At 45.4% G+C, this 12,578-nt stretch overlaps 1 protein-coding gene across 17 annotated transcripts in view; it reads left to right on the forward strand.

Annotated features, from left to right (window-relative positions):
- ADD1 (adducin 1) overlaps nucleotides 1-12,578 on the forward strand; it is an 86,306-nt gene that overhangs the window by 51,927 nt on the left and 21,801 nt on the right. For 9 of the 17 annotated variants that reach the window (XM_031010146.3, XM_031010143.3, XM_031010149.3 and 6 more), the window contains exons 7-11: nucleotides 2,524-2,667; nucleotides 2,773-2,871; nucleotides 3,601-3,777; nucleotides 9,122-9,373; nucleotides 12,108-12,209. In XM_031010146.3, coding sequence (XP_030866006.1) covers nucleotides 2,524-2,667; nucleotides 2,773-2,871; nucleotides 3,601-3,777; nucleotides 9,122-9,373; nucleotides 12,108-12,209 — 774 coding nt within the window. Of the gene's footprint in view, nucleotides 1-2,523; nucleotides 2,668-2,772; nucleotides 2,872-3,600; nucleotides 3,778-9,121; nucleotides 9,467-12,107; nucleotides 12,210-12,578 lie in introns of all 17 variants that reach the window. The other 8 variants (XM_031010145.3, XM_031010139.3, XM_031010147.3 and 5 more) reach the window with 1 other exon arrangement.

Raw genomic sequence — 12,578 nt, forward strand, 5'->3', positions numbered from 1 at the left:
AGGAACCCTCCTCCTCAGCTGTGCACCAAGCCTTACCCCTTCTGGTGTGAATGGGCCACCCTGACAAAGCCCCAGACCCCTCCGTATGAAAGTGCACGTGCAGGCTATCTGCTCAATGTCATGTGAAAGCACAGTACTTGAGAAGTATGCTTTTTATCACCAATTTTATATAAGGACTTTTGGGGTTTATTGTACAACAGATGACTTTATTGATTCAGTAATGCTGTATTTTTTTTTTTTTTTTGAGACGGAGTCTCGCTCTGTCATCCAGGCTGGAGTGCAATGGCGCGATCACGGCTCACTGCAAGCTCTGCCTCCCGGGTTCACGCCATTCTCCTGCCTCAGCCTCCCAAGTAGCTGGGACTACAGGTGCCCGCCACCTCGTGTGGCTAATTTTTTGTATTTTTAGTAGAGACGAGGTTTCACCGTGTTAGCCAGGATGGTCTTGATCGCCTGACCTCGTGATCCGCCCGCTTCAGCCTCCCAAAGTGCTGGGATTACAGGCGTGAGCCACTGCACCCGGCCCAGGAATGCTGTATTTTAATTGATCTTGGTTTTTTTTTTTGGAGACGGAGTCTTGCTGTGTCACGCAGGCTGAAGTGCAGTTGCACACTCTCAGCTCACTGCAACCTCTGCCCCTCGGGTTCAAGCAGTTCTCTTGCCTCAGCCTCCCAAGTAGCTGGGACTATAGGTGCACACCACCATGCCCGGCTAATTTTTGTATTTTTAGTCAAGATGGGGTTTCATCATGTTGGCCCGGCTGGTCTCGAACTCCTGACCTCAAGTGATCTGCCCACCTTGGCTTCCCAAAGTGCTGGGATTACAGGCATGAGCCACCACGCCTGACCTGATCTTGATGTTTTAATGTCATGTGTGTTGGATTATTTGGATGAACATTACCTCTGGTTTGTTTCACTCTGAACATATGGTTCTTATGTCAACATCGTGGTTTTATTAGATACATCATTGTGTGAATGATGTGATTTTTTTTTTCCTGAAAGAATGCATGTCACTCCAGCCACTAAAATGTTTATGGATTTTAAAGAACTATTAAAGGTACCTTTGACAGTATGGTTATGAACAGCTATCATGTAACGTGTTTTTGTTTGTTTTTCTGAGACAGGATGTCACCCTGTCTCCCAGGCTGGAGTGCAGTGGCACGATCTTGGCTCACTGCAACTTGCATCTCCTGGGTTCAAACGATTCTCCCACCTCAGCCTCCTGAGTAGGTGGGACTACAGGTGCGCGCTACTGCACCTGGCTAATGTTTTTATTTTTTGGTAGAGACGGGGTTTCACCATGTTGACCAGGCTGGTCTCGAACTCCTGGCTTCAAGTGATCTGCCCACCTTGGCTCCCAAATGACTGGGTTTATGGGCATGAGCCACTGTGCCCAGCCTCTTTTTAAAATTATCAAAATAATTTTGCTTGGTAAGGAAATTTCTTCTTCTATGAGAGCTGATACTTTGGAAGGAGTTAAATGTGGTATTGTCTTTTCAGGTTAACTTTTCTCTATGGAATTGATAAAGATAGTTTTTGACTCTTTGGAGCCTGTTACTTTAGGGTCATAATGTCGCTGTCTATAGGTCTTGTCTTTAGAAGACCTTCAAAAATGGCATATTCTGAGGCCACTCTGGGGAATTGTAGGAAACTTAAGGACTCTGTGAACACTTAGATTTTTCTCTTTGAGAGTCAATTTTACTTAAATACGTGTAGAGAAATTATATAAGAAATTATATATAAATTGTATATATATAATTATATTATATATATACAAACTTGTATAAATTTGCTTTCACCTAATTTTTAGGTGTTTCAATGTTATCTACAACCTAAGATAAAAAGTACAGAAAAACTTTAGAGCACTTGGAAAACCTCCTCCTCCTTTTTTTTTTTTTTTTTTTTTTGGAGATGAGGGTCTCATATGTTGCCCAGGCTGGCTTTGAATTCCTGGGTTCAGGATTCCTCCTGCCTCAGCCTCTACAGTAGCCTCATGACTACAGGTGCATGCCATCACATCTGGCTAATTTAAAAATATTATTTGTAGAGGCGGGGGTCTCACTTTGTTGCCCAGGCTGACCTCGAACTTCCAGGCTCAAGTGATCCACCTGCCTTAGCCTCTTGAGTGTTGGGATTACAGGTGTGAGCCACCATACCTGATGGGAAGCCTTCTTTTGAAATGCACTGAGTCCTCAGAGGAGTCTGTGGTCTGCTCCTTGCACTAGATGCAGTGCTCATTGTATAATTAAATCCAGGTTTACATAGCACTTATATCAGTGGGAAAAAGTCTAGAAAGATGTGGATTTTCTTTTGAGGCTCTCCCAGTTTAGGGGTAGTTTTGTTTTTAAGTGTGAATTGTTAGCACTGGAAACCAAGTTTGTCTTAAGTTCATAGATTGATTTTCAAGAAGAGGACAAAAACATTTCCCTTCCCATTTTATTTCTGCGAGGAAAGCATTTACCATATCATCAGCCATTGTGTAACCCCAGGTTTTCCTTCTTCATGGCGACCATTTGGTCTCTAGGTCTCTGCAATGAAATGTGGCCTCTTGCCAATCTCCCCGGAGGCGCTTTCCCTTGGAGAAGTGGCTTATCATGACTACCATGGCATTCTGGTTGATGAAGAGGAAAAAGTTTTGATTCAGAAAAATCTGGGGCCTAAAAGCAAGGTCAGTAGGCATCTAATCCGGTATTTAAATTACAGCAGAAAGAAGAATAAAGCAAAGGACCAGTCTTCCTGCCCAGCTCCACAGAGCATTCATGCTTCCCCTCAGGTTCTTATTCTCCGGAACCATGGGCTCGTGTCAGTTGGAGAGAGCGTTGAGGAGGCCTTCTATTACATCCATAACCTTGTGGTTGCCTGTGAGATCCAGGTAGGGGACAGCCGTTCCAGTCACTCTGCAGTTTATTTAGATGTGTCTGGGGTTCACATAGATTTTTTTTTGATACTTATCGAGTAGGAGAGGAGTCTTTGAGCAATCTCTTTGCCAAAGATAATCTCATGGATTTGGGACTTGATCAGGACAAATGCTGTTTCACTGATTGAAGTTGGCAAAGGATTACTGGGCTTTTCATTTCTAATTTTTAAATTTTCAAATATGTCAGTCACTACCATTTATGGAGTACTGGTGTGTACAGGCCTGGCATCAGGTGCTTAGTGTGTGTCATCGCATATGTGATGTCACGTGACCCCCACAGTACTCTTTGAAAAAGCAGGTATAAAGAAGTAGAGACTCAGAGACTTGCCTGCAGCTTACAGCTGTGAGTTCCCCTCCGCTCTGTCAGCCCTTAGTTCACGTTCTCCCCTCTGCTTCTTGACTTATGTCTGTGGCATAGTGAGGTCCCAAGTCCTTTGTAGGATCCTGAAAGGTGCTGTGTTTTCTCATTTCTCTGCCAACTTTGGTGTCCAATATTTTTGTCATGCTAAAGAAATACTTCTGAAAGTAACCTTGTGATCAGTCTGTCACTATCCATTCTACATTTTTTATTCTTACACTCTATAGAGATTTGGTTTCTTTTGAAACCTACATTTTTATTCAAGTCATCTGACCCTCTTGATCTCAGTAAGGAACTCAAGCCATGCTGTGTGTGTTTTGGAAAAGGTTCGAACTCTGGCCAGTGCAGGAGGACCAGACAACTTAGTCCTGCTGAATCCTGAGAAGTACAAAGCCAAGTCCCGTTCCCCAGGGTCTCCGGTAGGGGAAGGCACTGGATCGCCTCCCAAGTGGCAGATTGGTGAGCAGGAATTTGAAGCCCTCATGCGGATGCTCGATAATCTGGTAAGAATGGTGCCACCACTTGATGATAAACCTTTTGTTCTAAAAGCATCAGTGTTGGTGTTCTTATAGCAAGTGCGATTGCTGTCTTGTATGCAGTATCTGAATACCTTCACCTTCAAAGTCATGAAGAAGCACTAGGGTTGTTTAACTTCTAAGGTAAATTACAATAAAATGTAGAGGTGAAGGGTTCCTGGTATTGTTTTATTTTTTAAAGATAACCTTGTGTTTGGACTCAGTGGGGACAAGAGCACAGAGAATGCGTAGGCAGCTGGATGACCAGCTGTGTCAGCTCAGTCCCCACCGTCCCACAAGCAAGCGAGAGAGGTGGCACTTTTGAAATCGGTCAGTCAGGTATTTAGGCTTTTGTCTTAACAGCAAATCCTGGCTGTCTGGGGCCTGATGACTGTGCTCCATGGGTATCCACTCCCTGTCCACAGTGTGGGAGCCCCTCAGCTGCTTATTGCAGGGACACAGAGCCTGGCATGGTCCAGAAGGCGGGCTTATGGGGCCTGCAGCACACAGGGAAAGTGAGCCCACACTGTGATAGGAGGGCGGACACACAGGATGTGTTCTGTGTTACAGGGTTGCCGTGAAGAATTTCATTCTTTTGCAAGGACTGGAGAGAAAATTTTATGTGGAAGGTAGCCCTTGGAAATGACCTCAAAGAATAGGTAGGATCTTAGCCTGAGTTTGAAAGCCTGGGAAAAAAACAGGACAGGATGAAGAGGCCACAGCACAGCTGCAGAAAATGGGAGTGGGGAGATGGGAACATGCACCGTACGGTGCACCTTTCAGGTTCATCTTGACTTTACCAGGATCATTAAATACTCAGTTCTTAGAGCTGTGTTAGAACACTGCCCTTGGGGTCTCAGTTCCGCAGCCACATCATCAGACACAGGGCTCTGGAGCAGATCCCTTCCATGCTGCACATCAGACCTCTTAGATGGGGGTCACGATGGTCCATCCTAACGCCACGTGACCTCAAGTGGTGTAGATGTGAGGACATGTCAGTGTGGGGAAAGAAGGCCTCAGAGGGGCCAGTATCCTTGTATGCTGCCAGCCAGTGCTGGACAAGTGGGCACATTCCAGCCTAAGACAGGCGTGGCCCTTGGACCAGATCACAGATCACAGATGAGATGGGTGGCTTCAGGAGGCAGGAAGTTTAACTTTCCTGAAGGTTTGCAATAAAAAGTATTCATAGGTCTGATTCAGGCTATGTTAAATGTTCTTACTGAAATTCTTTGCACTTGGGATGAATATTGTCCGCTAGAAAGGAGGAACTGAGGGTTTTCTGCCTGGGCGCGATAGTCAATCAGTGGAGTAGACTCAATCAGTGACACAGGGATGAACAGAGAAGGCAGAGTCTAGCGTAACTTTTTGAGTTCATATAATCAGTGAGGTTGATTGCATTAATTGACTGTCTACTGTTGAGTCATGAACAGGACACAGTTCTTGCCCTCAGGAGTTTATGACCTAATAAGAGAGATGGACAAACGATTCCCAAATGAGCCCTGCGCCTGTGATCTGTGCAGTCATAGGCATGATGAGAGCTTGCAGGCAGAGGTGGGTGCCGATTGGTCAAGGAGGTAGGAAGAGGAGCAAAAGCTCACGAAGAAGGCTGCAGAAGCAGTTAGAGTTGGGTGGCCAGCCAGGGTAGTGAAGCTGCAGGAACTCATAGCTGGAGAAAGCTTGAGAGTGGGGCAGCCATGGCCCAGGTGTGCGTCAGGTGCCAGGTCATCCAGCATGGCTGCGCAAGGTAAGGAGGGCTGAGGTTGGCCCAGTCACACAGCCCCTGCCTTCTGGTAAATACGGCGACATTTTGCTGCTCTTCTACTTACAGTCAGTGTGAGGGAGGAGAGAGAGGGGATCAGAATGCACAGCAGCCACCAAAGACTGTGCTGAAAGCACATCCTAGAAGGCGGAGAGGGGGAAGTCAAAATCAGGCAGAAACTCTGATTTGGTAGGGAAGGAAGATAAGGATGAATGATTAATAAGTAAAACATTCATTACAAAAAGCATGATGAATGTTTACTCAGTGTCCTTAATGTGTACAGATTGTTTTAATATTAGAAGGCCATATAGTTTATAAGAAATAAACTAGACAGCAATCACTAATCATAGTCCATGTTTTAATTTAGCATCGGGGTTGGCATATATGTTGTTTGCTAATAACTGAGTAGAGAATAGTTGCCAGTTTCCACACTATAATATATGTTGCAGCCGAGCACAGTGGCTCACTCCTGTGATCCCAGCACTTCAGGAGGCTGAGGTGGGAGACCAGGAGCTTAAGACCAGCCTGGGCAACATAGCAAGATTCCTCTCCACAAAAAATAAAAAAATTTCAAAAAGAGAGATATATTTCATTTGAACTTCTACAGTTAGAAAAAAATGCTAAATTGTTCCCCCCCCCAAAAAAAATCAAGATATAATTTCAGTTTATCAAAGAAGGAACAAATCCATATATATTTTCTCTTTCTTTCTTTCTTTTTTTTTTGGAGAGACAGGATCTCATCATGTTGCCTAGGCTGGTGTTGAACTCCTGGGCTCAAGCAGTCCTCCCACCTCAGCCTCCCAAAGTGCTAGGATTATGGGTGTAAACTACCACGCCTGACCCAAATCCATGTTTTTAACTACAAGCCAGATAGTAGTTCTGAGGTCTGAGTATTACTTCTGGTTTTGGTTTAACAGCATTTAAAGGGGAAGAATAAAGAAAAATCCATATGGTTTCAGGATAAAATGATGTTGATGAGTCCTGGGTAGTTTATTCTGAAGTTGTGGAGATTACTGAGTTCTGTCTCTTTAAGCAAAAGGAAACTTGAATTCATAAGAACTGTGTTTTTCTGCAGATAGTCTTTATGGCAGAGTCATTCTCTTTTATTATTCTTCAACAAAGCATGCTCAGAAATGGGAAAACTGCCAGTACAGACATTTACCTTATCTTTCTGAGGACAATTATGAAAATAAAACCCAAAACAACTCCATTCGTGATTGTTATTACCTTTTTAAAAAAATGTAGGCTGGTCACGATGGCTGACGCCTGTCATCCCAGCACTTTGGGAGGCCAAGGCAGGCGGATCACCTGAAGTCAGGAGTTCAAGACCAGCCTGGCCAATATGGTGAAACCCCTTCTCTACAAAAATTAGCCAGGTGTGGTGGAGGGTGCCTGTAATCCCAGCTACTCGGGAGGCTGAGGTAGAAGAAGCACTTGAACCCGGGAGGCAGAGGTTGCAGTGAGCCAAGGTCGAGCCACAGCACTTCAGCCTGCGTGACAGAGCAAGACTCCATCTCAAAAAAATAAAAGGAGGCCGGGCGTGGTGGCTCATATCTATAATCCCAGCACTTTGGGAGGCTGAGGCAGGTGGGTCATGAGGTCAGGAGATTGAGACCGTCCTGGCTAATACAGTGAAACTCCGTCTCTACTAAAAATGCAAAAAATTAGCCGGTTGTGGTGGCACACGCCTGTGGTCCCAGCTATTCAGGAGGCTGAGGCAGGAGAATCGCTTGAACCTGGGAGGCGGAGGTTGCAGTGAGCCAAGATGTCGCCACTGCACTCCAGCCTGGGCAACGGAGTGAGACTCTGTCTCAAAAAAAAAAAAAAAAAAATTAATTAAAAAAAATAAAAAAAATATTGAAAGAGTGATTAGTAATGAAGATGGCCTCCAAAAAAGAGCAGTACCCAGAGGGGAGAGAGAATTCTGAATCGAGAGAAATGTTTCTAGAGTACCACAGCCAGCAGGGCGCAGGGCACAGGCCACTGAAGTGTCTTGTATGTCTGACCCTGTGCAGTCCTTCCAAGTCCTGATTCTCTTGTGATGTATTGTGAAGGTGCTGTGAGTGACTTGGTTCAGGTGCGAATCTGTTAGGTTGTTGAGCAGACAGCTCTTCAGCATCCCCCGTATTACCTCTCTGTGCTGGGCAACAAATCACTACAGGCCTGGTGGCTTCGAGCAGCAGCCATTTATTTCCTAGCTTCTGTGGGGCAGGAGTCCAGGCACAGCGAACTCAACCTAGGGTCTCATAAAGGCTGCATTCAGGGTGTTGGCTAGGGCTGGGTTCTCATCAGGAAACTTGACTCAGAGGATCCACATCCAGGCTCTTCTAGACTGGGGACAGAATTCCTTTTCTTAGGGCTGAAGCGTTCTTGGCAGCTTTACTTCTTCAGAGCCAGCAGTAGAGACAGAGACTCTTACAAGATAGGTGCTAAACTCTTCTGTGATACAGCCCATCACCACCTTTTGTGAATTCCGCTACTTAGAAGCAAGTCAGAGATCTCACCTGTGCTCAAGGTGGGAGGGGATTACAGGAGCTGGGGGCCTGGGGCCGCTGTGAAGTCTGTCTGTCACACTTACCAAGTGCTAAGCACTGGCCAGGAGAGATGCAGAGGACACCGTCCATGCCCTTAGAGATGCTGTCTGTGGGAGGACTCTGCAGATGAGTTGGTCCAGTAGAGGCATGAAGTAAGTGGGGCTGTCTTTTACCACAGAGCACATGGTCATGAGGCAGAGCTGGAGGTGAATTTGAATGTTGTTGTATTCAGAGGTAAAGTAATTTTGCTGAGAACCGGTTGCCATGAGGTATACTTATTTACCTTACTTACCTAAAGATTATCACAGTATTTAAACTGTAACTTAAGAGGTAAAAGTCTATTAAGTATGTTGATGAATATAACCTGCACAGTGGCTGGCAGCAAGTAAGCCCTGTTTGGGTGTTCAACTTTAATTTTTTGTTGAAATATGTAAGCAGGAGAGTGCACCTACCGCAAGTGTTCAGTTTGTTCATTTTTAAAAACTGAACCCCCTGTATAACCAGCAGTCAATAAGAGCAACGGTAGCAGCACCTCAGAACACCGCCAGCACCTCCTTCAGTTCACTTGTCCCATCCCAGGGGTGACAACTGTCCTGTCTACCAGGACAACCAAAACAAAGGTTGTTTTGCATCTTCTGCACTTTTAATGAATGGTATTACGTGGTGTATGTTCTTTGCAGGTTGGTCTCTTTCACTCAGCGTTGGCTTCAGGAGAGTCATCCACGTGGTTGGTTTAGAGCACATTGTGTCACTATAAGCCTTCTTATGAAGACACTAGACTATCCATCTCCTATATGGATGGACTTTTGGGTTGTTTCCAATTGTGGTTTACGAGGAGTAGGGTTGCTGTCCACATTTTAGTACCTGGTTTTTGGTGAACACATTTGTTTCTGTGGGGTGTAAAATTAGGAGTGGAATTGCTGAGCCATAGGGTATGCATGTGTTCAACTTTTGTGGATGTTTCCACATGATTTTCCAAAGTGAAACCCTGTTTTGAGATCTGGAATATTGACTGTCTTTCACTCTCCTTGGACCCTAGGGCTACAGAACTGGCTACCCTTATCGATACCCTGCTCTGAGAGAGAAGTCTAAAAAATACAGCGATGTGGAGGTTCCTGCTAGTGTCACAGGTTACTCCTTTGCTAGTGACGGTGATTCGGGCACTTGCTCCCCTCTCAGACACAGTTTTCAGAAGCAGCAGCGGGAGAAGACAAGATGGCTGAACTCTGGCCGGGGCGACGAAGCTTCCGAGGAAGGGCAGAATGGAAGCAGTCCCAAGTCGAAGACTAAGGTGTGGACGAACATTACACACGATCACGTGAAACCCTTGCTGCAGTCTCTCTCGTCCGGTGTCTGCGTGCCAAGCTGTATTACCAACTGCTTGGTCTGTGCCTACCTTACTGTTCATAGTTAGATGACGTAGAGCAAGTTGGGTAGCTGGGGCTTCGGAGGCTTTGGGAATCCAGCCTTTCTGACCCAGGTGTAAAGCGAACCTTCCTTATTCACTTTCTTGTAGTCTGAACCTAAGTCCACTGAATGCATTACTAAAATTCGGGTAATACTATCTGCTTGAAACTGCTTAAGATGTAATGTAACTCCGCAGTAGTTCCAGTATATCTCCGTATATAGCAAAAATACACAATAATTTACATGTATTAACCTACAAATAGGAGCTCTTCTTATTTAATTCAAATTATATTCAGGGACTCTTAATACTTCATGCACAAAAAGACACTTCAGTCCTAAACCTGTATTTTAGTGTTGTGAACTCCAGTGGTTTCAAGTCACTAAAGTTTCTTCTTTAAGTCTTCAGTGTTTTCTTAAGCAGTTTTCCCTTGTGGCTCCCTGGCGTGTTCTCTGCTGACTCTTGTCCCCTGCCCTTAGTGTTATTCCCCTGCTTTCTATCCCAAAGCCTCCGAATGCACACCCCCAGCTGCCCTCTGCATGGACTGTTGCATGTGAGTAGACGGCCATAGTGGCGAGTCACCTTCTGACTCCTGCTGGGTGCGGCATGACCCAAGTGCAGCGCAGGCCATCTGCAGGCACCAGCGACAGACGCTGCAAGGGGTGCTTCGTTTCAGCGTTAATGCCGCTCAAGTTACCGTTTGCCCTGAGAGGTGCTCCCATGTCGTGGTGCTGAGACCTCCTCTGAAGATCGGTCTTTACTCCTCCTGTAATCTACCTCTAACAGTCCACCCAGCTCTGCTTTAAACTGTAGAAGAGGCCCATTTCCAGAAGCCCCTGGAATGGAGGAGACAGGGGCTGAAGCAGACTCATTTATGCATGACTAGTTCATTAGGAGTTCAGCTGAAATTAGATTAGATGCTCCTAAAACCATGGGCAACCAAATACATAAAGTGGGGCTTTCTTTTCCCCTTGTAACAGTGTTTTACTTTATAGATTTATTTAAAGAAAAAAAGTTTTATCTTCCCCAGGTGGTCCTGGTGTTTTCCTGACGCAGTTGGTGAGAAGCCTCCGTGCTCCTGAGCGGCCGCGTCACCTGGGCAGGGACCCTGTGTGGCCATGGGGCTCTGAGCATGGGAGTGCGTCTCTCCTCTTCTTTCCTGCCCTCCTTGTCTTCTTTCCCCCCTTCTTCCTGTCTCCCCCTTTTCTTTCATTTGTTTATTTTTTACTTGTTTCACTTGTTAAAGGAAGTGGGCCTTACAAAACAAACAAAAAAAAACCCCAAAACACCTTTCTGCGGCTGATGTGAAGCACAGTGCTGAATTGCCATGAGGAAGTTTTCCAAAGCGTTTAGGCAGCAGCGCGAGCTTTATTTACCATTAGCTTGCAAAACAACTAAGTCACTTTAGGCCTTGTAGTCAATGTGTACATCCAAGGGGAGGCCTTGCTCCGCATTTACATTTGTTTCTTACTGTTCTGGAGTGACACAGAGTCCATGCAGTGCTCCCAGGTTGGTATCTTTTCATTTATAATGATTGCTGTTACTTTTTCAAATGTGTTCAAGTTTCTGAGGTTGCTGTTTGAAATGTTTTGACTAAAAATTATTTTTAATAAAACGCTGGAGTTGTTTTTATCTGAGAAGATAACCATCAGTGAGTACCCACAGCTCCATGCCCATTCCACACTCTCCTCGCAGTGGCTCAGCATTTGCTGGTTTTGTTGCTTTTTTTAAAGTCGTATGGTTTATGTATATCTTATTGCCTCTCGAAAGTATTCTGAAAGGCATAACATTTGCTCTCGAAGATGGGCTTGTTTTAATGTTCAGTGCCTACTCATGCCTTAGAATTTGATTAAAAATCTCAGATTTGATTGGAGATCCAAAAAAAAAAAATGATGAGTGGAAGGCTCAGCATGCTGACGAGATGCACTGATACTAAAACAGCCTTTAAATATTAAGGACTCATGAAGCGCTTCAAGTTTGTTTGGGATATTTTTGTAGCACTCAAAAATATTAAGTTATATAAAATATTCGACATCACCAAACTCTTCTTCCAGGTAGCTACCGTGTAAGTGTCCGTACAGTAATGTTCTTGGGTTGAAAGTTACGCAGACAGTGCATTCTGAAGCTGTCATTTACTTTAATGCAAAACTTTGGTGATGCCCACTCTTGCCTCACGGTGCAGGCTCCTCCCTAACCCCGGGTAGCAGCATCACATTGCTTTTCATGACCCTGTCATCTCATGCTTCCAGTTGGCTTTGGTGTTGGATGATTTTCAGAGCGGTGAACCAATGGTCTCTGAGGGGCCTCCCCTGCTGGTCCCAGCGTTATGGGGCTCAGCTCTGTCGTCGGCCTACCTTATGACCCAGATTCAGCTGGGCTTTCCAGATGGTCGTTTTCCATCAGTCATGACTTTGACTTCCAGCATTAACTGGTCTTTATGTGGCTGCATCCTGCTCCCATGGCGACTCTGCTGAGTGACCCAGATTAGATGTGGTCATTGGTTCAGTCCTCTCTGTGATGTTCAGTGCATGACCAGATGTGAGATAAACTGAATAGATTGGATGCTATGTCACTTATTGTTGTCATAATTCTGACTTTTCAACTGTTCTTGATATTACAGTGGACTAAAGAGGATGGACATAGAACTTCCACCTCTGCTGTCCCTAACCTGTTTGTTCCATTGAACACTAACCCAAAAGAGGTCCAGGAGATGAGAAACAAGGTGCGTCCTGCGTCGGCACTCAGCGGGGGCTTGGGTGTGGGATTGGAAGGGATGCCAGCTGCTTTGGGGGGAGGGGGTGCGTGCTTCTAGCAGAGGGCATCTGCTGTTGTTGCCACTGTTGCAACTGAAGCCATCTCTTCACACCGCTGCTGTTCTACCACCAGTGTGAAGTATGAGCAGCAGACATTTTTTGGGCCCCATTGATTCTTGAACTGATGTTTGCTCACAGGTCAGAATTGGAAGCTGCAAAACCTGTTCTTAGCAAGAGCAGACTCCTGTCCCTGACTTTCAGGGTTCGTTCAAAGACTTGTGAGTGGCATTTGGTGTATCAGAGCAGGAGCCCTGCCAGTGCTCACATCACTAGACGAT

Source organism: Gorilla gorilla, chromosome 3 (genome assembly GCF_029281585.2).
Source record: "Gorilla gorilla gorilla isolate KB3781 chromosome 3, NHGRI_mGorGor1-v2.1_pri, whole genome shotgun sequence".
Classification (NCBI taxonomy): Eukaryota; Metazoa; Chordata; class Mammalia; order Primates; family Hominidae; genus Gorilla; species Gorilla gorilla.